Source organism: Mixophyes fleayi, chromosome 11 (genome assembly GCF_038048845.1).
Source record: "Mixophyes fleayi isolate aMixFle1 chromosome 11, aMixFle1.hap1, whole genome shotgun sequence".
NCBI lineage: Eukaryota > Metazoa > Chordata > Amphibia > Anura > Limnodynastidae > Mixophyes > Mixophyes fleayi.
In genome coordinates, this window is record NC_134412.1 from 87,175,843 (window position 1) to 87,196,982 (window position 21,140).

The 21,140-nt window shown below is 39.2% G+C and overlaps 1 protein-coding gene across 4 annotated transcripts in view; it reads left to right on the plus strand.

Annotated features, from left to right (window-relative positions):
* The window catches only part of CAMTA1 (calmodulin binding transcription activator 1), a 1,141,371-nt gene that overhangs the window by 1,019,204 nt on the left and 101,027 nt on the right, over positions 1–21,140 (plus strand). For all 4 annotated transcript variants that reach the window (XM_075190128.1, XM_075190126.1, XM_075190127.1 and 1 more), the window contains one exon: positions 7,341–7,475. In XM_075190128.1, coding sequence (XP_075046229.1) covers positions 7,341–7,475 — 135 coding nt within the window. The remainder of the gene's footprint in view (positions 1–7,340; positions 7,476–21,140) is intronic.

Here is a 21,140-nt window from a genome sequence, read left to right on the forward strand (position 1 = left end):
GTCAAACACGCATAATAAAATATGCAGAATTTAAATTTGCTGTCTATATAACATAACCCTAACAAAACTCTTTAATCATAGCTGCCAACTCTCCCGGAATGTCAGGGAGACTCCTGAATTTCTGGGAATCCTCCCGGACTCCCGGGAGAGCAGAGCAACCTCCCAGTCCCTGTCGGCTTCACTAATTGAGTTGCAGAGGGCAGGGCTTAGGACTCGATTTGTGCATCCTCTTGGAGCACGCCCCTGCTGTAATAGTTAAAAAATGTACTGTTAGTTTAAGGGACGGAGCCAGTTGATGTGTTTCGCGGAGCCCCGCCTCCACTCGCCCTCCCTCCCTCTCCCAGATCACTGCTTGCAGAAGTTGGCAAGTATGTCTATAATACTACACTGGTATCATTAGAAGACAAAATCTGATTATGTCTAGTGTATATATCCCAACAGCCCAAATAAAAATAAAAAAATCGGGACAAAACAGGTTCAATCCTTCATCATCATCATCATCATCATTTATTTATATAGCGCCAACATATTCCGTAGAGCTTTACAATTGGGGACAAACATAATAAACTAATAAACAAACTGGGTAAAACGAACAAAGAGGCTCAATCCTTGGTCTGCTGCGGCCATTTCTCCAGTCTACACCAGGCTCACCAACAGTAGCCTCAATCACAGCACTGGTTTTTTTACATGACCCACCGAAATATCGGCACGACCACACCCATTCTTTTTAGAACTACGGCACAAAGAAAAAAAAACATTTTCATGACTACTCTGCCCAAAGCAAGAGTGGCAGCTCAATCCTTCTTCTTATACTATTAGAATGCTGATTAATCTGCCTCCTCTCTCTTACATGCATAGAATGCCACTAGCCGGAGAAATATTTCTGATAACGGAGATTACTTTAAATGTAAATGGCTTGAAAATTAAGCATTTCCAGAACAAACGGCTGGCCTGAACCATAGGTAGACTGCATTGAGCTAAAAAAATAATTTGTGGCGACAGGTGTAGAGAATATTTATGGGAGAATAAATACTCATTATAAACCGGTATATTTATGAAACATTTTGCCAGCGTTGCATTTATCCTCTTTCCTATTCGGATTGCTATTTATCACTTTGTAATGTAATGCATCAAAAGCTGTCCCACAATGCAATGGGCTTAGCGCAACCATTGTTCATTTCTGCTGTTTCAGTAAATATATCCCTGTAAATATGTTTATAGTCCGAGGTAAAAAGAAAAACACCGTTCAGTAAACTGCCTGCCTGTATATCACAAGCGGACTAATGAAAGGAAATTAAATCTGACATATTGCCAATCTTAATTGCTAATGTGTATAAAATCCCGACTTACTCTGGGAATTTTAAGCTTTCAGATCAGCTGTCAACCGCCAACAGGAAGGGACATATTTGTTTGCCTGGTTATAGAGCTAAAGTTCGTTAGCTGTGCCATTAACACAAAATGCAACACAGCTCTTTGATGGAGCATTAATCTGTCAATATCTGTAGCATCACAAATCAATCAATTTTCTATCATGTTTAAAACAAAAAAGACAGGCAAATCTTTTTGAGAGAAAGTGAGGGAGAGGAGGTCTCATGAAATATACGCGTTTTGCACCACAAAACTCCTATACTGCTCTCTCGCAACGCGTTTCTGCGTTACATCAAAGGACAACGTCCTGGCGCACTACAAACACCCTTTTCAATAAAATAAACATTTCCTTTTTTCTCCTAAAATACTGCGTGGTTTACCCCCATGACATTAGTCACAAGATTGGGGGTACATGAGGACTGTATCTTACATGTGGCAATTTTGTGTGTGTCGAAGCTTTTTATTATATTGCGATTTGCTACTCTGTAAAATCGAGGTGCAAAGGACAGGAGTGGAGGGTAGCCAAAGACCACCAGTTCTGCGCTGGGGAAAATTTTGAGTCCTTTTCTGAAGTAGAAAAGGGTGTGCACCCCTCAACACAGCTAGGAATGCCCTTAAAAATACACCCTCTCCCCTTTATCTAATTTTAATATTCTCATTCAGCAAAAGGAAATCTTGTTTCTGCAATGCTCCGCAGAATTATACACTGCACCTCCTCCCCCTCTGCCTGCACATAATTTTACCACTCCACAAACATTGCCATCTATGGGGTAAATATATCGTCTTAGGTGTTGCCCATAGCAACCAGATTCTAGCTAACAGTTATCTTCTACATTCTAGAACATGATATCTGAAAGCTGATTGGTTGCTGTGGGCAACACCTCCACTTTTCCTGTTTTAGAAGGTTTGATAAATTTACCTTGTAATCCGTAAAAACCACCCACACGCCTCCTTGGAAACTGAAGTACCCTTGTACAAATTGAGGGACACAATGGGTATAAAACTGACTGGTAATCGGATATTTTGCGCGTCATAAATATTTTATTTTTGTTTGTTCGCTTGGAAAGTGCTGTTAGCAAAGAGATCAAGAACATTATGTTAATCATCAGCATAAAATAACATTACTTACATTTATAAGTTAATAACAGATAAGTATTAAATTATATAAAATTAATATGAAATGAAATACAAACGGTGACTGTTCAGTAAGTGCCAATTCTGGGAATAAAAGAGTTAAACTCTGTTTATTCCTCTGCATTGAGAAGCTGCTGGTCAATGTAACCCACCCAAGTTTTGTTTTTTAACTGAAAAGTTCAGTGTTATAACCTTATAATTACTAGAATACTCAGATTAGAGGGAACTGTTACTGGCGTGAGACAACATTGTAATACTGTATTGTATACTCCCGTTACTGTCAAATGATCACCCAGCAGTATTCATTGTACAGACGATGACACTGTATCACACCTGAAGCCTGCTTATAAGGGTCTGAAGAACTGATTGTTACAGATATAACATGTGCATAAGATGAGTATAACTCTTTGTTGACAGTTTGTATAAAAAGATTTATATTTAGTAATATATATATATATATATATATGTGTGTGTGTGTATATGTATGTGTATATATATATATATATATATATATATATATATGTGTGTGTGACTGTATATATGTGTGTATATCATACTTGCCAACTTCGGGAGTCTCCCAGACATTCCGGGAGACTCCCGAAATCAGGGTCGGTCTTCCGGACTCCCGGGAGACCAGGCAAGTCTCCTGCATCCGGCAAATACCTGTCCAAAATAACGCGATTCATGGTGAATCGCAACATTTTGGCCCCGTCCCCGCATCAAAACAACATTTTCGACACGGGGGGGCAGGGCCAAAATGACGAGATTGACCCCGCCCCACCCCCTAGTCACGTATATATACACACATATATATATATATATATATATGTATATATATGTATGTATATATATATACACACTCACATACACACACACATATATATATATATATATATATATATATATACACACACTCACATACACACACACATATATATATATATATATATATATATATATATATATATCAGTATTTGTTCTAGACGAGCTAGACAAGGCCTATTGGAATCTTTTTCAGATGTGTATATAAATGGTTAGGGCATTATTGAGCATTATATGATATAATTACCCAGTGTCACTCCTACCAGGGGAGATAACAGCTATTTATCTTTGATTATGACCACACAGACCTCATAGAACAGATAGGGTCTATATAAGCCGACACGTATTTTACGTCTTATGAAAAGCTAAAGACATTCTTGGGTTATTGTTATTGTTTTTCTTTAGTACTCATCAAAAAAATAATAACGTCTTGATTTATGGCCTAAGTGCAATGAATTAGTTTGGACCTGTTTGTTTGAAACGATGTTTCCATCTGCTGGGCCTGAGAAGAGCACGTTATCCATCTTACTGCAGCAATAATAATATGTGTCTGACAACGTGATCTTACTCTGAGGTCATACAAGGATCTAAGTGGTAATGGAGGATATAATAATAGGCGCAGGGCACTTCTCCCTAATGTGAGACAGCTCACAGGGGGTTTGTTCTAAAGACAATAACTGAAATCTAACACGGACACGAGTTACTTAGGAAATATCAACTACTTACAATGACAGTGGTAACATTGTAGCACAGAAGATATTTAAGAGGAGGTATTGTGATATTTTGGAAGCCGTCCTCCTCTGCCTAATAACATTCTTGCCTGTGGATTAATGAAGAAAACCAGAGGCAGCCATGGAAGATTTATTGAGTAGAAAAGAACGAACCAGCTTTTTGGCTGTGAGATATTTTTCGGAGTTCATACAGAATTTTGTCAGGGAACACTAGGGGCTGTTATTTTACTTGGAACTGGAAAACACAGGAATCAATTGAGACCGTTTTATTCTTTTTAACTTTATTTGTGGGCCCCATATTGACAAAACTCTTTGTCAGTCACATAACTTTCCAAAACATCAGGGTGAAGATGACTGTTTTCATACACTAAACTAGCTGACAAGACCAAAGACCATGTCGAATCTTGTGCAATAGGTTTTGTTAAACCATGGGAACTTTTTGCACCCATTTATGAAGGTCAAATAGTTAGATTTATCAAGCATTCTAAAATGGAACAGTGGAGGTGTTGCCCATAGCAACCAGTCAGATTCTACCTATCGTTTTCAAGAATGTATTAAATAAATGATAGCTAAAATCTGATTGGTTGCTGTGGGCAACACCTCCATGTTTGCTTTTTAGAAAGTTTGATAAATCTACCCCTAAGTGACTAAGGGGTACATTTACTGAAGGATGAAAGTGTGTTTCCGTTCTGTGATGCTATACACCCAAAGATTCAAGTAGTGATATTGGAGTTTTACTGAATCTGTCCACTATGCCTGAGAGTAGATCATTGATCTAGGTAACACGGCCATTAGGATACAAATTCTTCTTACGGAAATATTCCTTTCTTAGACTTGGCTGTATAAGGAGAAGGCTTGGCTTATAGTGTTGTCTGTCTTTTACCCATTTTTGTGGCGCTGAATGTGTTTTTGCAGAGTGTAAGACAGACTAGTGTGGCAAGGGGGCATCTGTTCCAGAACTAAGGGGTAGAGTTACTAAAGATTCTAAACCAAAAAAGTGGAGGTGTTCCCCATAACAACCAATTGCAAGCCCTAAGTGTTTTGCTGAAGATTATGAATGAGCCTAAGCGAATATGATGGTGGCTCAGTGGTTAGCACTTCTGTCTGACAGAGCTGGGGTCATGAGTTCAATTCCCAACCATGGCCTTATCTGTGTGGAGTTTGTATGTTCTCCCTGTGTTTGCGTGGATTTCCTCCAGGTGCTCCAGTTTCCTCCCACTCTCCAAAAACATACTACTAGGTTAATTGGCTGCTTTCAAAATTGACCCTAGTCATTAATGCATCTAATTATGTGCACAAATGCAAAAAAACAGACTTTGGTGTCATTGTACTTTGGAGAACAAGTATTCTCTAATATTTTAAAATGGATTTCGGTTTACACCTCTCTCTGTCACAATTTTGCACCTCCCCCAAAATGTGGAGTTTCCCACCCAAAAGCCTTGCGCCCTAGGCTGCAGCCAAGTCAGCCGATTGGATAATCAGGTCCTGACAGAGCCCTTCATCCGGACCTGTTCCACCTTACCTAGAACAGCTGGGAGATATGTGGATGGTACAGGAAATATAAGGCACAATATCAATACTTCTTTTTCCATAGATGACCCCAGTCAGATATTTGCTCTGGACGTACAATGTTGGTTACTGCCCCGGTGAGATTTGGGGCCGAGAACACAGATAGAAAGAGGTTCCATTTTCATAGAGGCTGACTCCAGATTTCCAAATCAAATCTATTCCTTATGGCGGTACATCCATTTTTTATAGACCACTCAATACTCGTCAATAACAATCCAAATGGGTATTAATAGGTCTATGTAAACTAATTTGCTTTTTAAGAAAGTACTGCAGCATTTGGCAATGGTAATAGTGGCTGTAAATCTCAGGCAGAAGGATGGAAATGCTATTTTTACATTAGCAAAATAAATTATTGATGGTAATTACGTGTTTATTGTACATCTGGAAGGAACAAACAAAAGTACCCTAGCGTCTTACTACATTGGTTCAACATCTACGTTTTCCCCCACACTGGCTGCTAAGAAACGCTGGTCACGGAGACAATGGGAATTATCTAAAATATCAAGTCGTTAACTGCGTCCATTTGTCTTAACATACATTAATTGGGTTTATACTTATGGCTCATATTTTAATACATGTTATTTATCTTCTCTGCTTCTACCTATAGGGAAGTTACCAGTAATAATTGTTGCAAACATTGAATGTAAGGTTATTTTTTCCCTTTATTTTTTCCTTTGGTATCTAGGTTGTGCAGATAAACGTTTTGCGCAAAAGTTTGTGTTTTTATTGTTTTGGTTCGGGCATGAGTGGCGCAAAGCAACAGGAAGCTCCGTTATTATCAGGTAGCTGGTAGCATTGTCTAAAAAGTAATGCTGAACACACACACACACACACACACACACACACACACACACACACACTCACTCACACGCAATTGGCCACATATCGCAAAGTGTATGGTTTCCAAAATGCATCCCGGGCCCCATAATAATATCTGTGGCCAAATTTAACTTGATCTTGTGGCTCTGTGAACGGCAGGATCGTACCGCGTGTGGCCAACACTACAGAAGAAGCTATCAGCAAACAGACCAATGAATACCGCCAGACTTATCTTGAGTGTAAAACATTAAAGGAGAACTCCACATAAAATATTTTCTTCTCAATAACCCCGCTATCCAAGCTAATAGAAGCTCTCTATATCACAAATGGTGCAATTAATGCTTCTCCCAGGGTAACACATGGAAGCATTTTGAAAGTAATCTGCCTATTGGATGCTAAAAGGACAAGCCCCCCGGAGCCATCCAATCAGAAGCTTCCACATCCTTTTAAATTACTTTTAAACTTCTCCCTGGCAGTGTAAGCTGCAGTACCGGCAGAGATCAGAACCACCAAGGTCCCAAGCATAGGTCATCCGCAGTTCTTCCAGTAAATGGGAGGGGGGGGGGGGGTCTGTTTAGGAAAATATATTTAATGTGGCGTTCTCCTTTAACTTGAAATTTTCAGCTGTAGCACTCACTACATAACACTACCCTGTAGTCAAGAAACAAGAGTACAAAAATATTGTTTTTCCAGTAAGAAGGTTTCTTATAATATTTGTACAACTGTAATAAAAAAAAGAAAATTCCTATATTTCATGAATTATTACAACACTATTTGGGAAGGGGGTTTCACAGACATAGGAATGTTCAGTACAGGTAAATATTGTTACAATGTGAAACTAAGGTAAAACATTTCAGTAAACCGATCTCCAATAAAGGACTATTCCCTGTTTTCCAGCACACGACACCGGATTGGTCACCCTACAGGTTGCCTTTAACAACCAGATCATCTCCAACTCGGTTGTGTTTGAATATAAAGCGAGAGCTCTTCCAACACTGCCTTCCTCCCAGCATGACTGGCTGTCCCTGGACGGTAAGAGAAAGCCTTCACCTCTTTGTAAAATAACTGTGAGCGCACTCCTCTGTGTTTGTAATTGTTTTCCACATGTTGGTACGACATCCCGTCCTATAGATCCTGCGATACTGCTATAACATGACTTGGATTCATCTTGTGAAAATTAGGACTACGTCTAAAATTTTATTGCAGAACATATCATAAATATGTAACGTTTTCATAGTTATGCATTTATGAAGGTCAGTGGAAGGGTAACAATCTCTGTGCTGTATCCTTCCTGGATCCAATGTATTGTCTGAATTCCGGAATGTAGATTGGGTGTTCCATGTATAGTCCTCTCTTGTCCTGCAGAAGGTGTACCGCATGGTCCACTGGACTATTGTAGAAACAAACTAATAATCTGTGGGTGAGTAATACAATAAATTACATAAGAATCATTTTAAAAAAAATCTTAACTGGGTCCATCCCCCCCTCATCTTCCCCACTCCTGGTACTGGCCCAGACATTGGGGAGCCTGCTGAATCGTGGCTCGCTTGTTTGGAACAGAGAGCAGCATTGTCGCTGTTCCTCCTCTGTTATTTCCCATTAGTGTAAATGGGAAATTCATGAAGAAGGGGCATCCATGACACTACTTGGCCATTGCAGACATCAGGGAGCTGCTGAATTGGATGGGGATGTGAAACAGATATATGTCGTTTTTAGCGTTATGGTATAACTTACTGAATTTTGAGTTATCCTTTAATGGGACTGGGGCAAATGAACACCACCAGCTGAAATAAATATATTGTGGGGCATTTATGAAAAACTGGTCCACAAGTATGTTTGCAAAAAAAGAGAGTTGCTATGAGTTTCAACCAAGGCCACACTTTCAAGATTCTGCCCTAGGCATTGTAAGTTAATATGTTCTAACTTGTTTTTCTACCAAACACATCTTTCTGTAGTATTTGTATTTTGATAATAGGCAGTTGAAAAAATCAAGTACTTAAAGAACAAAATACAAATAAAAAATAGTAAATAAGACATAAATGCATTCCTGCTCTGACATAGGCAATAAAGCCTTGGTTATATTAGATTTATTAAACAGATACCTGTACATTATTTTTTTAATGTTCTCCATTATATGTTAAACAAACAGTCTTTATCTAAATTTATTATGCAAGTCAAATCTTTTGGCGTAACCGGCAGGAAGAGACATTCAAGACATCTCTTTTTCCCACCTCGTCCAGTGTTTTGTTAATACTTTTCTTTGTAATGTTCCGCTGTTCCTGTCTGGTCATGACAAATCATCCGGCTTGTAACTGCTTATTTTGTAACTGTACAAAGTTATCAATCATCATTATCACAAAGTATGGTGGAAAACACAGCTGGTGAGGAGGAGACGCTGTGCAGAAGTGTTAATGGGTTGTAAAGCCCTTCAGCCAGTTTGTGTCATAAAGTTGTTGGTTTGTTTATACGACACGAGTAAATGGGGAGTCACTTTGTATTTATTTTCCTGCCTGAAGCAGTTGCCAAAAATCATCTTTCATCTGAGTTTCTGGGAATGCTGCAGGGAAGAGTTACGGATGACGGGGGCACTTGCAGTGCGGGAGCAGGTTGGTGGTGAATGTATCACAAAGAACTTTTATTTCTACATTTAAAGTGTGACAGATATCTATAAATTATTTTTATGTTACTTTTATGTCTTCACAGTTACTTTACATTCATTTTGGACACTGTTTATTAGTTGCTTTAACTCAGGCGTGTTAGCATGTTATATTGTATTGTTGTCTGTGTATTGTTTTTTTGGCTAGCACTATGGCTTAGTGGTTAGCATTTCTGCCTCACAGCAATGGGGTCATGATTTCAATTTCCAACTATGGCCTTATCTGTGTGGAGTTTGTATGTTCTTCCTGTGTTTGTGTGAGTTTCCTCCTGGTGCTCCGGTTTCCTTCCATACTCCAAAAACATACTGGTAGGTAATTTGGCTGCTGACAAATTTAACACTAGTTTGTATGTGTTAGGGAATTTAGACTGTAAGCTCCAAAGGGGCAGGGACTGATGTGAATGAGTTCTCTGTACAGCGCTGCGGAATTTGTGGCGCTATATAAATAAATGATGATCTTTTTAAGCTTTGTTTGATTAGCGCCTGGTTGAACCACAATGTCCGTTTTGAAGTGGGCGGGGATAGAACTAACAATCAGATCATGGTAATGGTCAGAGCAGCAGGAGACCTTTCCAATTGTGTGAGTGCATGAGTGAGGACAGGGGCAGCGTCATGATGTGCATATTGTTTCTGTCTTCTCATGCGATACAAGGGAATGATATACTGACTTTGAAAATTCAAATGTAACCATTCAACTCCTCGTTTTAATAGTTTCTGAAACAAAAAAAAACGTGAAATACAAAGAAAAATAGTGTAATCCTTCTGGGTTGGGGGGGGGGGGGACATGTTACAATGAATTACCATATGATTTGGGCAACCAAGAAAATATTATTTAATTACCTTCTAGCCCTTACCAGAGTGTACGTCAGACAGAGTGCACGACATAGAGGGTTCTGTCTCCCATCAGGACACAATACACAACAGTCACACCAGTGAATGGGGTTGTGCTCAGTGCAACATTTACTCAATAGGGAGCGGGTAGAGGGACGGACCTAACTGAAGAGATTGCCCCCCGGCAGGATGGGACATAATCCAAACTTTGTCCAGATACCACCGGCTGCTGTCCAGTCTTCTAGCTGGACGGGGTCAAACGTTGGGATGTATCTAACCATTTCCTACCCCTTTTAAGATTATTAATAATTTACTATTTTGTGATTGTGACACTTTCTTTGGTGTCTGTTACAACCTCCCTTTTTCCTAATTTATTAGGCTATTAATGGCAATATTTTGTGTAGTTTTGCTTTACTCTAATTGGAGGCTTCTTCTAGCCTAGTGGCTGACCAAGAGCTTGTCTCCTTCTGCACCGATTGCCCAGCAGCCTTTGCCAACTGGTCCTGCCAGAAGGATACCTATACTGTAGGGGGTACTGTTTTGTCTATGATGATGGCAGTGCCCGGTCTGATGTCAGAGATGAGCGTTCGACCTTCTCTCCCTTGGCGTCATCTTGCAGAGCCAGGGTTCATCACTGAGCAATGCTCTCCATTCTGCTACATTAGTGTTCTATGATGTGGACCTCTAGGGCACCTCCAACGGTGGACCTCGTACCCTGTGGAGAAAACCTCATGTGCTCATCTTGCAATGTTCTGTCTCAGCTAATACTAAATTAATTTAAACAGGGGATCCGCCAAACAGGACTAATGAGCCACTTCTTGGCTTTCCAAGCCCCTAAAAGATTGACCTTCCTATGTAGAGAAGGAGTATTAGTATCTGCCCTTTGCCACCTTCTGACTAACAGGGCTCTTCCTTTGTTCCATATTTGCCTCTTTATGTTCTAAACTGCGGGAAACGATTCTAACGTCAGCTCTGTATATCTCTGAGATTGTCCATCTGGTCTCCAGATTACTCCCCAGTCATCCGTCCTATGTACCATCTGCAGCCCTGCTGAACATCTCAGGTGAGCCCTGCAGACAGTAAGGTCTGAGGGGTAGTGTTATACACCCCGAGCAGCAGCAGTGCCACACGCGTGATGTCTGATTAAACCTCTGTTATATGTACAATGCTCACCAGGCCCCCGGGAGGCACCTGCTATTTATAAGCTGTACATTGCTTTGTTATGACTAGCTGTGACACAGGGCAATCTGCGTCTTGCCACAACCATCAACACCTCTCTTTGTTGTTTCAATCTCTACCTTGTTCCGTCTACCTCTATTGTTTTGTTGGGTGTTCTATACGAACGCCTGCGTGCACTAAGCTGAACCAGTGAGCTTACGGGCAGCTGCTTTCTCTTTATGTCTGCAAGATGAATGTACCATCTCGCAGCAATATTTCCTCTTCTGTCCCCAGATGAAGACTGATGTTACCATCTAAATGAAGTACGTGGATTCTTTTGTTTTTTACTGCTGCTGCCTCAAATTCCTCTTCCTCTTCTCCAACAGTGATTTATTTACTTTGGGGCTGTACATTTATTTTGTTAATAGACAGTTTTCTTTTCCAGAGACTATTCTTTTTGCTTGTTGTTGTGTTTTTTTTCTTTTCATAACAATAGATTCTCGTGCGCTTCATAATGAAGAATGATCACTTAATCTCAGAGTCCAGGCTTTTCTGTATGCAGGAGGGGAGGGCCGTTTGGAAAGCAATTGCCTCATGGGCCCTTCTGGTTTTTACAGGTGAGCGCTGGCACGGCGGGAAGGGCAGACGTTGTAGTAGGTGCACAGTCCTTATAGGCAGCATCTGGCTGATATTTACATTATCTCCATGTTCTGTGCCAGCGTTCTTACAGCAGGCAAAGAAATAGTCATGGTCTCATTTGGGGTTCCTACCTTTGTATCATTTGGGATGGAATCACTGTACTCAGGGGTGCCAAGATGAGGGAAAGCAGGTATAAAGTGGGCCTGGAGGCCCCGGCCTGCTTGTGTACTGGGAGGAGCCACCAACCTAGGGTGGCTATGAAGGGACCCCAAGAAGTTGCTGTACCGGGGTCCAAAATTTCTCTACCTCTGACTGTACGTTGCTCTACCTTTCCCGTACACCAGCCTTGGGATGCCTGTAGTTGTTCATCAAGTACCCGTCATTTCCAAAAATGTAAACCAAGCACCTTGTCACTATGATGTGTACAATCAGCAGCGGAACTATCATAGGAGCTGGTGGTACGGTCACTAGTGGGTCCGTAGGTAAGGTCCAGTCTGATACCCCTGCTCTCTGCCTAATGCCCCTGCACCGTGTTTGAGGGAGACCTTACTACAGGGGCGGACCTAGACTTTATGTTTAGGGGGAACGATTTTGCATAATCACGCCCCTCCTTTACTCTGGCTGGCCCACAATAAACTCCGCCTTCTGCTCATGATTGGCCCCGCCCTCTCCTGTTTTGATCGGTGGCTGGGACCACTCTGATTGGCTGGCTCGCATTTAGTCCTACCTTCCGCTCGTGATTGGCCCTGCCCCCTCCCGTTTTGATCGGCGGCTGGGACCTAGCTTTCTGCTGCTAGGGGGGGCGAATGCCCCGATCGCCCCACCTTGGATCCGCCACTGCCTAACTAGAAAACACCCTCAATCTCACTGCACTGATCTTTTTAGAGGTTACATTGGCACCCTCTGGGCCCCTTCCCAAATTTTGCTATTGGCCGGTGACGTACTGTTTCTCCCCTGTGTCCAAGAATTATATATATGGGATAATGCAATCCCTACTGTAAATTATATGGATATCAGAGGGGTTCTGCGACCCTATAAAAGCATGAGGCTGACTAAGAGACTTCTAATATCTGTAACCAGTTACAGTAGGGTGTGCACTCTACTCCTTCTTAATAAACTTGAACAGTTTAGTGATGACATCAGAGCTCCCTCTGTTTATGATATTATTTATAAATATATTGACACCATTGTGTATTATAGTAACATATAAGAAAGAGTAAAAGAAAATTGTGGGAGTGTGATGGTTCGGATTGGCTGATTGCTTTCGTTTGCAGCATTTGATGGACATTGATCAACTTGGTCAGGGACTATGGTTTCTTGTATTTCCTGAACTTCATCCAAACCAGCAGTGTTGCAATGTAAGTTTGGAGTCAATCCTTCGATGAGGTGCACCGTGGTCAGGGGAGGGCTGCAAAATGGTTCATATTCTTTCCTTATTTTGTTTGAATTTAGTAATTACCTGGTAAAGGAAAATAATATGAAATATTGCCAGGATATATATATTTAAGATGTCTGGTTTTTCATCTTAGACATTTAAATTCTGACTCATAAAAGAAGAAAAATGCACTTTGTACCTAGATCCCCATCGTTCTATAGAAATCTAAATGTCGATGTACTATTTGGATGCTTAAATCCGGCTAATACATTCCAAACTGTTGCTCTCGGTTCCTTATGAACAATCTAATCTTAAAATTTAAAGTCCTGTTAACCTTGTACTTGTTCAAGGACAAATCTATGTTTTGGTTTTCTGTCACCATTTTTTTAAAATGCTTATGACTTGCTTAAAGGGACAGTTTCCTAGGAAATAAATAGCTTGTGTGTAAAATGTTGTGTTAATTCAGTATGATGAAATGTTAACATAATTAAGGGCTAAACTCTCAAATTGGATGTATCTTTAAAACACAAATACTTTCAAAAGTTGCTGTTTTATAATTGTCGTTCGTCCTAAAATCCAATAAACAGATAATAAAAAGTGAGATTGGGCTCTATTTTACCATAAAAATACATGTGGATACCCCAAACCGTCCTGTTTATCTCCATACTTCTGCACCAAAGAGGGGTGGGGTGTAGTGATTTGTGGGTGGGCCCATGTCAAATTAGGGGTGTGGTTTGGGCAGATAAAGTATACTGCCCAGTTTGTCAACTTGAAATGTTGAAAGGAACAGTATAATGTATGCTTTCTGTGGCTAGTTCACATAGACATAAAGGCAAGGCTTTATCTAATGGATCAATTTATTAATGCATAATATGTAACAAACTTGGGCATTAGTTTTTATTATAATTCACCATTTTTTTTCCTGTTGCTTCCAATGAGCTGCCATGTACATTGTGCAAGACATTTAACCATGCGTTTGCCTTGTACCTGGTTCTCGTTAATTAACGGGGCACAAGGGATATTTGCCCGAGATCCACTTGGACAAGGAGACACCATTCTAGTAATGGATTGCAAATGAAAGATTCTGTCTCATGTCCCAGTTTCATGGGAAGATACCTCTAATTTTTAAGAGGAAAGTGTTATCTTTCAAGTGTCTTGAGTAAGATCCGAGAAAAATGAAGAAAATGTAAGATGAACTGTAGCCTAATGATCTTAATCCTGACCATTATATAACCCTAATATTAGAGTATTTGTATAAATATTAAATGTGAACCTACAGTTATGCCAAGTTCTATCATAGCATAAATCTCAGCTAAACAAATGGTAAACATATAACAAACAATCAGACAGCATAATTTGCACCACTTAAAATGTAAAGTAAAAAAACATTTGTATTGTTTATACTGCTCTCTTAGAAAACTGGATACTTTTTTTGGATACAATTGGGAGTTATTCCTTTTTTTTTGAAAAGAGAAATGGGGACCCCACAATGTGACTGTTGCCCTGGGCCCACTTTTGTTTTTAACTGACCCTGCCTGGTTCCACGTCCTCACGCACTGTACCTACTTCTACACCACAGGCGCTAGTGTCATAACATGACTTAGGGGCCCTACCCGAAATGTTACTTTCTGTGTATATGTCCCTCTGGAATGCAATCTAAGTAAATTAATGTTTTGTTTTGTGCTGCAGCTGTATTTATATAAAACAGAAAGGGCGCAATGAACATGAAAAAAATGTATAGACAACAAAATGTAAAGACAAAAGAAATGTTTATAGCTCCTTTGAACATGTAAGTGGAAGTACCGCGGGATAGTATACCAGAAGGCGTGAGGAGGGGAGAGCAAGTAAAACTAATTCTTACCCTAGAATTCCCTATGTATGCTGGCAGTCCTCGGCAAGCTGTCCAGATAAAACGATGAGTCTCCTATGAATAGAGGCTCCGGAGTGTCCGGGTATCTCGTGTAGCCGCGTCTTGGAACGCGGAAGTGATAGGTTGACCCGCACAAGTACGGTGGCTGATTTGGTACAAAAATGTGGTCCAACGCGTTTCATCCAGATAGGACTTTCTCAAGGATATTTTTAGAAAGGAATTGGAGGGTTCTTATGGGTCCTGCCTCTTCCTGATTGGGTAAATACTTTAATAGTAAGAAATGCATGTAAATGTGGTACATAGATAAAAGAAATGAATAAAAATGGATAAAATGGATAAAAACAGGCAGTTAAAAATGCCAATAAACAAAGAAAAAGTAAAAGTAGAAGTAGAAGTAAAATAAAATAAAAATAAAAATAAAAATAAAAATAAATGAATGAAAATTTACAAATTTAAAAATGAACCTAAATCAAAATCACTGTTAAGACCAAATGGCATAAGGGTTCTCATCATATAAATCCATTTGGGAATACAACATGTTAACAGATTTTGGAGAGGTGGAAACTATCTGGAAAATATATCACGGTTGGAATCCAAATGGATTTATATGATGAGAACCCTTATGCCATTTGGTCTTAACAGTGATTTTGATTTAGGTTCATTTTTAAATTTGTAAATTTTCATTCATTTATTTTTATTTTTATTTTTATTTTTATTTTTATTTTTATTTTATTTTACTTCTACTTCTACTTTTACTTTTTCTTTGTTTATTGGCATTTTTAACTGCCTGTTTTTATCCATTTTATCCATTTTTATTCATTTCTTTTATCTATGTACCACATTTACATGCATTTCTTACTATTAAAGTATTTACCCAATCAGGAAGAGGCAGGACCCATAAGAACCCTCCAATTCCTTTCTAAAAATATCCTTGAGAAAGTCCTATCTGGATGAAACGCGTTGGACCACATTTTTGTACCAAATCAGCCACCGTACTTGTGCGGGTCAACCGATCACTTCCGCGTTCCAAGACGCGGCTACACGAGATACCCGGACACTCCGGAGCCTCTATTCATAGGAGACTCATCGTTTTATCTGGACAGCTTGCCGAGGACTGCCAGCATACATAGGGAATTCTAGGGTAAGAATTAGTTTTACTTGCTCTCCCCTCCTCACGCCTTCTGGTATACTATCCCGCGGTACTTCCACTTACATGTTCAAAGGAGCTATAAACATTTCTTTTGTCTTTACATTTTGTTGTCTATACATTTTTTTCATGTTCATTGCGCCCTTTCTGTTTTATATATTGCCGTTTGTACTATAGGGGCTGCATATTAGATGAGCGCTTACCTCTTTTTTTTTTTTTTTTTTTTTTTTTTTTTTTATTGATACCTTTTAATATGGATAGCAGCTGTATTTATGTTTGTAATGTGATAACACAACCTTAGTCCAGGACAGTAAAGGAACTGCCATGGGTACAAGGTTTGCTACTGCTACGGGAACTGGCAATGCTGGTTTTCCCGCTCGGAGGACTTCGCAGGAGTCTCTCGGAAGTGAGGTCACAACAACGGCATTGCCGGGCCCCTACATAAAAGTTTCTATGGGGCCCAGCAATGCACTGTTTTGTCCCTGATCCAATCAGCCATAATCACTTTCACATGTAGGAATACGGTAGATGCACGATGCACGGATGTAAATTATGTTTTATTTTTTGGGGTTTCAGATTTGACATATGATCAGCTAGCTTCCATCAAATGCATATATTCACACTGTAACAATAATGATACATTTGCATTGAATGTAATTTTAATGTGTTTGGTCATTAAAAATGCAAGTAGTTATTTAATTACTAAATAATACTGTTGTTGCAGCATCTCTGTATAAATAAATGATCTTATGTAAACCTTTCTACATGGTATTGCTAATGAAGTTCTCATTCATATCGGCAGATATGGGTTCAGAACTTATGGGGAATAAAATCACCAAATAATTCCATTCCGGGCTCTGGAGCTACACAATGAGCACTGTGGTATTTCACTTATCATGATTTAAATTTGCAGAGATGATTATACTGTGTACTGGCACTGCTCATCCTCTTGCTTTTGTTTAAGGTGGTTTGGACTACAGTCAGATATCTTTTTGTTAGCATTTGTCATGTATTTTTATTATCTGTGTGTCCCAAGTTTTTAAGTGGGCAGGGAGAGAACATCCTGTAGCAAATCAGATCAGCGGAATGGTCACAGCAACACAGAGTATTTTCGGGAGATGTATTGATCATGTGGAGTCTGTGTTGTTAGTGAGGACAAGGCTGCATGTGACAGGGGCAGTGACATGATGTGAGGAGGGGAATGGAGGCAGCAGGAAGTCACAGACTGAGAGTTATATAGTGGAAGGAGCAGGGTCCCCAGCAGCACAGAGTATATCAGGAGATGAGTGATGTGTTAGTGAGGACAGGGCTGCATGTGACAGGGGCTGTGACATGATGTGAGGAGGGGAATGGAGGCAGCAGGAAGCCACAGACTGAGAGTTATATAGTGGAAGGAGCAGGGTCCCCAGCAGCACAGATATCAGGAGATGAGTGATGTGTCAGTGAGGACAGGGCTGCATGTGACAGGGGCAGTGACATGATGTGAGGAGGGGAATGGAGGCAGCAGGAAGCCACATACTGAGAGTTATATAGTGGAAGGAGCAGGGTCCCCAGCAGCACATAGTATATCAGGAGATTAGTGATGTGTCAGTGAGGACAGGGCTGCATGTGACCAGGGCAGTGACATGTGAGGAGGGGAATGGAGGCAGCAGGAAGCCACAGACTGAGAGTTATATAATGAAAGGAGCAGGGTCCCCAGCAGCCCCACATACTGCTATTAGGTTCCTGATACACTGATATGAGAAAATGATGATGTCAAACTAAAACACAGCTCCAATTGAAACAACATTTTATATATATATATATATATATATATATATATATATATATATATATATATATATATATATATATATATATATATATATTTATATTTATTTTTTTAATTTTAGAAATATTCTTGCCAACAATATATTCTCTATGTAAAGCATGGCAAAGCCTATTTAAAGAGGATTGTAGGTTGGCGATACCAGATGATAATGAATGAAAAAAATGCCCTGTTATTTGACTTAAGCATTTTTTTTTTCGTTTGCCAATTTTAATAGTAAGTTGCAGCGATAGTTGATTTTCTGAACCTCCATAGAAGATCATCTTATAGCTTTATTTTCGTTAAAAGACCCATTAGTTATTCTTTACTTTCATGTTTCACTAGGCTGCAGAATGACAGTTTTTGAGAACCATGATGTACCAAAGACACAGAACCAGAAATGTTACTGTTTAGTTGTCAGTGTCAATTAAAATGTAGTGATGAAGTCACCAGTGTCTCCTGATCTTAGTAGATCACTCTCATCTGATCTGATTCTCTAACCACCCTTAGATCTACTTTTTAAGAACCTTTACAATATGATACGTTAATTCTCTAACGTGCAGAAGAATGTTACCGTCTCTCTCTGCAGAGCTTGTGAGTTATATCAGCTTCTAAATCTTACTCTTCAAATGAAATATTACATTTTTTTTTATATATTCAAAGTTTATTGGAAAGATTTTTTTATGGGCGCAGCATGAATATAACTTCTTATATCAGTCAACCGAAAGTTATTACCAAATAGTAAGGTAGGCAGAGAGTCCTGCAATAAATCCTATGCTGTAAACCACAGTGAGAAATGTATTCCAATAAAATAAATATTAATCAAAAACTGTTCATAGCGTAAAAGCAACGAAAATCGGGGACGACTTACATGGGGAAACAGTGGTTCCAAACCAACAATTATACTGTAACTCATTTTATATGTTTAAGAAAAAAAAAACTGTAATAGTCAGTCTGGGATCTCTAATGTTTATCAACTTCTATTACAAAACTTCTTATATTGACATAATATATATAATTTATAATACAAAATATAAACTGAATAGTTTTATTATTTTTGTTTTATGTATAGAACTTTAATTTCGCACTTGAAAAATAAATGTAACCACGGATACAACACAGTCTTTCCGGTCGCACCTAAATTCTTGAATGACGTTAGAACATCCGACTCGACAACATTCCATAAACAATATTTCACATCTAATTCCCTTTACACCAGTAAGGAACACCAATGAGCACACTTACACAGCCAATCTCTCTTAATGCTTTGTCTCTTTTCAATCCATCAATGGAAAAACTGTACTATGGGCCCTTTTCTTACAATATTTGTATACAACATATGAAAACCACTTTGGCCTAATGTGTTTTTGTCCAGTTGTTTGTGTTTTCCCAGCTTATACACACCAAAAATAGTAAATAAAACAAAATTATTTAAGAAGATAAAATATAAAACACCCATGTAGGCCAATCTACATACAGACGTTATTATGACCCAAGACTATAATAAAGTACACGTATTTGGTAACCCTATAAACGTTAGAAGTCACAGAATAAAATTTGGGAAGACTTATGGACAAATTTTAATGCCCATGAGTCAAAATTATATTTACTCAACTATAGTAACAAAAGAAAGCTCTATCTGTTATCCTGAAATTATATAACTATTTTGGTAGAGTAGAAAATGAAAATGATATTCCTGGTAGAAACTAATACAGTCTAAAGAAAACACAAAAAAGTTTGATAAATAGGGGGACTGCAGAAAATTGCCACACGGAGCTAGTAGCAAAACAGTTAATTAAGTATTATTTAATATAGACAGCGATAGTTTCTATTTAATATAGAGCAGAGAACATCTTTAGGATATAAAATTAGTTAACAACTCTCAAGTTCCGTTGTCATGGTAACGCCTTTGTTCTAACTGTACAATGTAGTGATCCTCTACGTCAGCTATGAGGAATTCTGTGTTTTCATATATCTTCTTATGACAATTCACACTCAACATACGGCTACAGTGAAGGCATTTCATCTATCTTCACTTGGTGAACACGTCTCTGACATGACATAATATTTACCAATTAATTTTAGTAACTCTAGTTCTACTCTAAAATCCTCTCATTACTCCTTCCTCCAGTGGCGTCTTAGGCCAAACACTTTGTCCTTCTGGTGGATTTATTAACCTTGCACCAACCACCGTGGTACGTTTCTTTGGTTGCCCCTAATGAGCCAAGGACAGGAGGGGCCATTAGGAAAAACAGTGACACATTGATATATACGAATCACATTTATTTTAGGAGACGCAGGAGGATTCACTCTACATCTTGGTTGGAAGTAGTACCAGAAGTTCATCAAATTTCTGCAAACATTTTTTATTTGTTTAATGACGGCTGTGCCGTGAATTGTACCAGGGAGAGCGCTTGTACGGCTAAGTCCTGGCTAGCTCACCCCTCATCACAGAACAGCTGTTCACATTAGAATATTCATGAGGCCAGATGTTGTTGCCGGTTTAATCTCAGATAGGAGGAAAAAAATAATTCCATGTAGCAATGAGTTATTGAGTAGCGAGATTTTATTCACCTCTTATGCCTAGGGGGACAAGTGGCACATGTAGATCTAAATGTTAACTTACTGGGAAATTAATGCTTAATGTCTATACTATAATTTTGATCATTTGTAGACATTTTTTTCTATATACAAATTTAAAATTGTGCATAGGAACTGAGCCTTGATTGAAGTTGCTACACTTGGCTTGAATGGTAATTTAAACAAGCAATTGTACGTGTCACATTGTCATGCCCCCCTATTGGACTTCCAAAAATCCATTGTTTGTATTGGGGAGGGAGAAACAGCGACGAATAAAAATTTGCAATGGGTTGCAGCAAAATTTCTTGCAAATCGAATTTGGTGGCGATACCGGCTGAAGTCGGGGTGCTGGATGTGTACATTCAGCAATTCGTTACATTTGTAGTCTATAAATCAAGAGGTGACCACGTGGGTTTATTCTGCTGTGATCTGTGGTTGTGGCGGAAGTCTGGTTGGTATGAAAACTGTTCGGGGGAATTGGACGACTTATGGAATCACCCTGACGGATTGATGTGACAAATTCTGCAAATATTCTATGGGACAGTTTTGCAAATTTGACTCCTCTATACTATTAACCAAAATGTAAAAAAATAAAATTAAACATAAAACCATTTCAACGCTTTTCCAGGTCTGT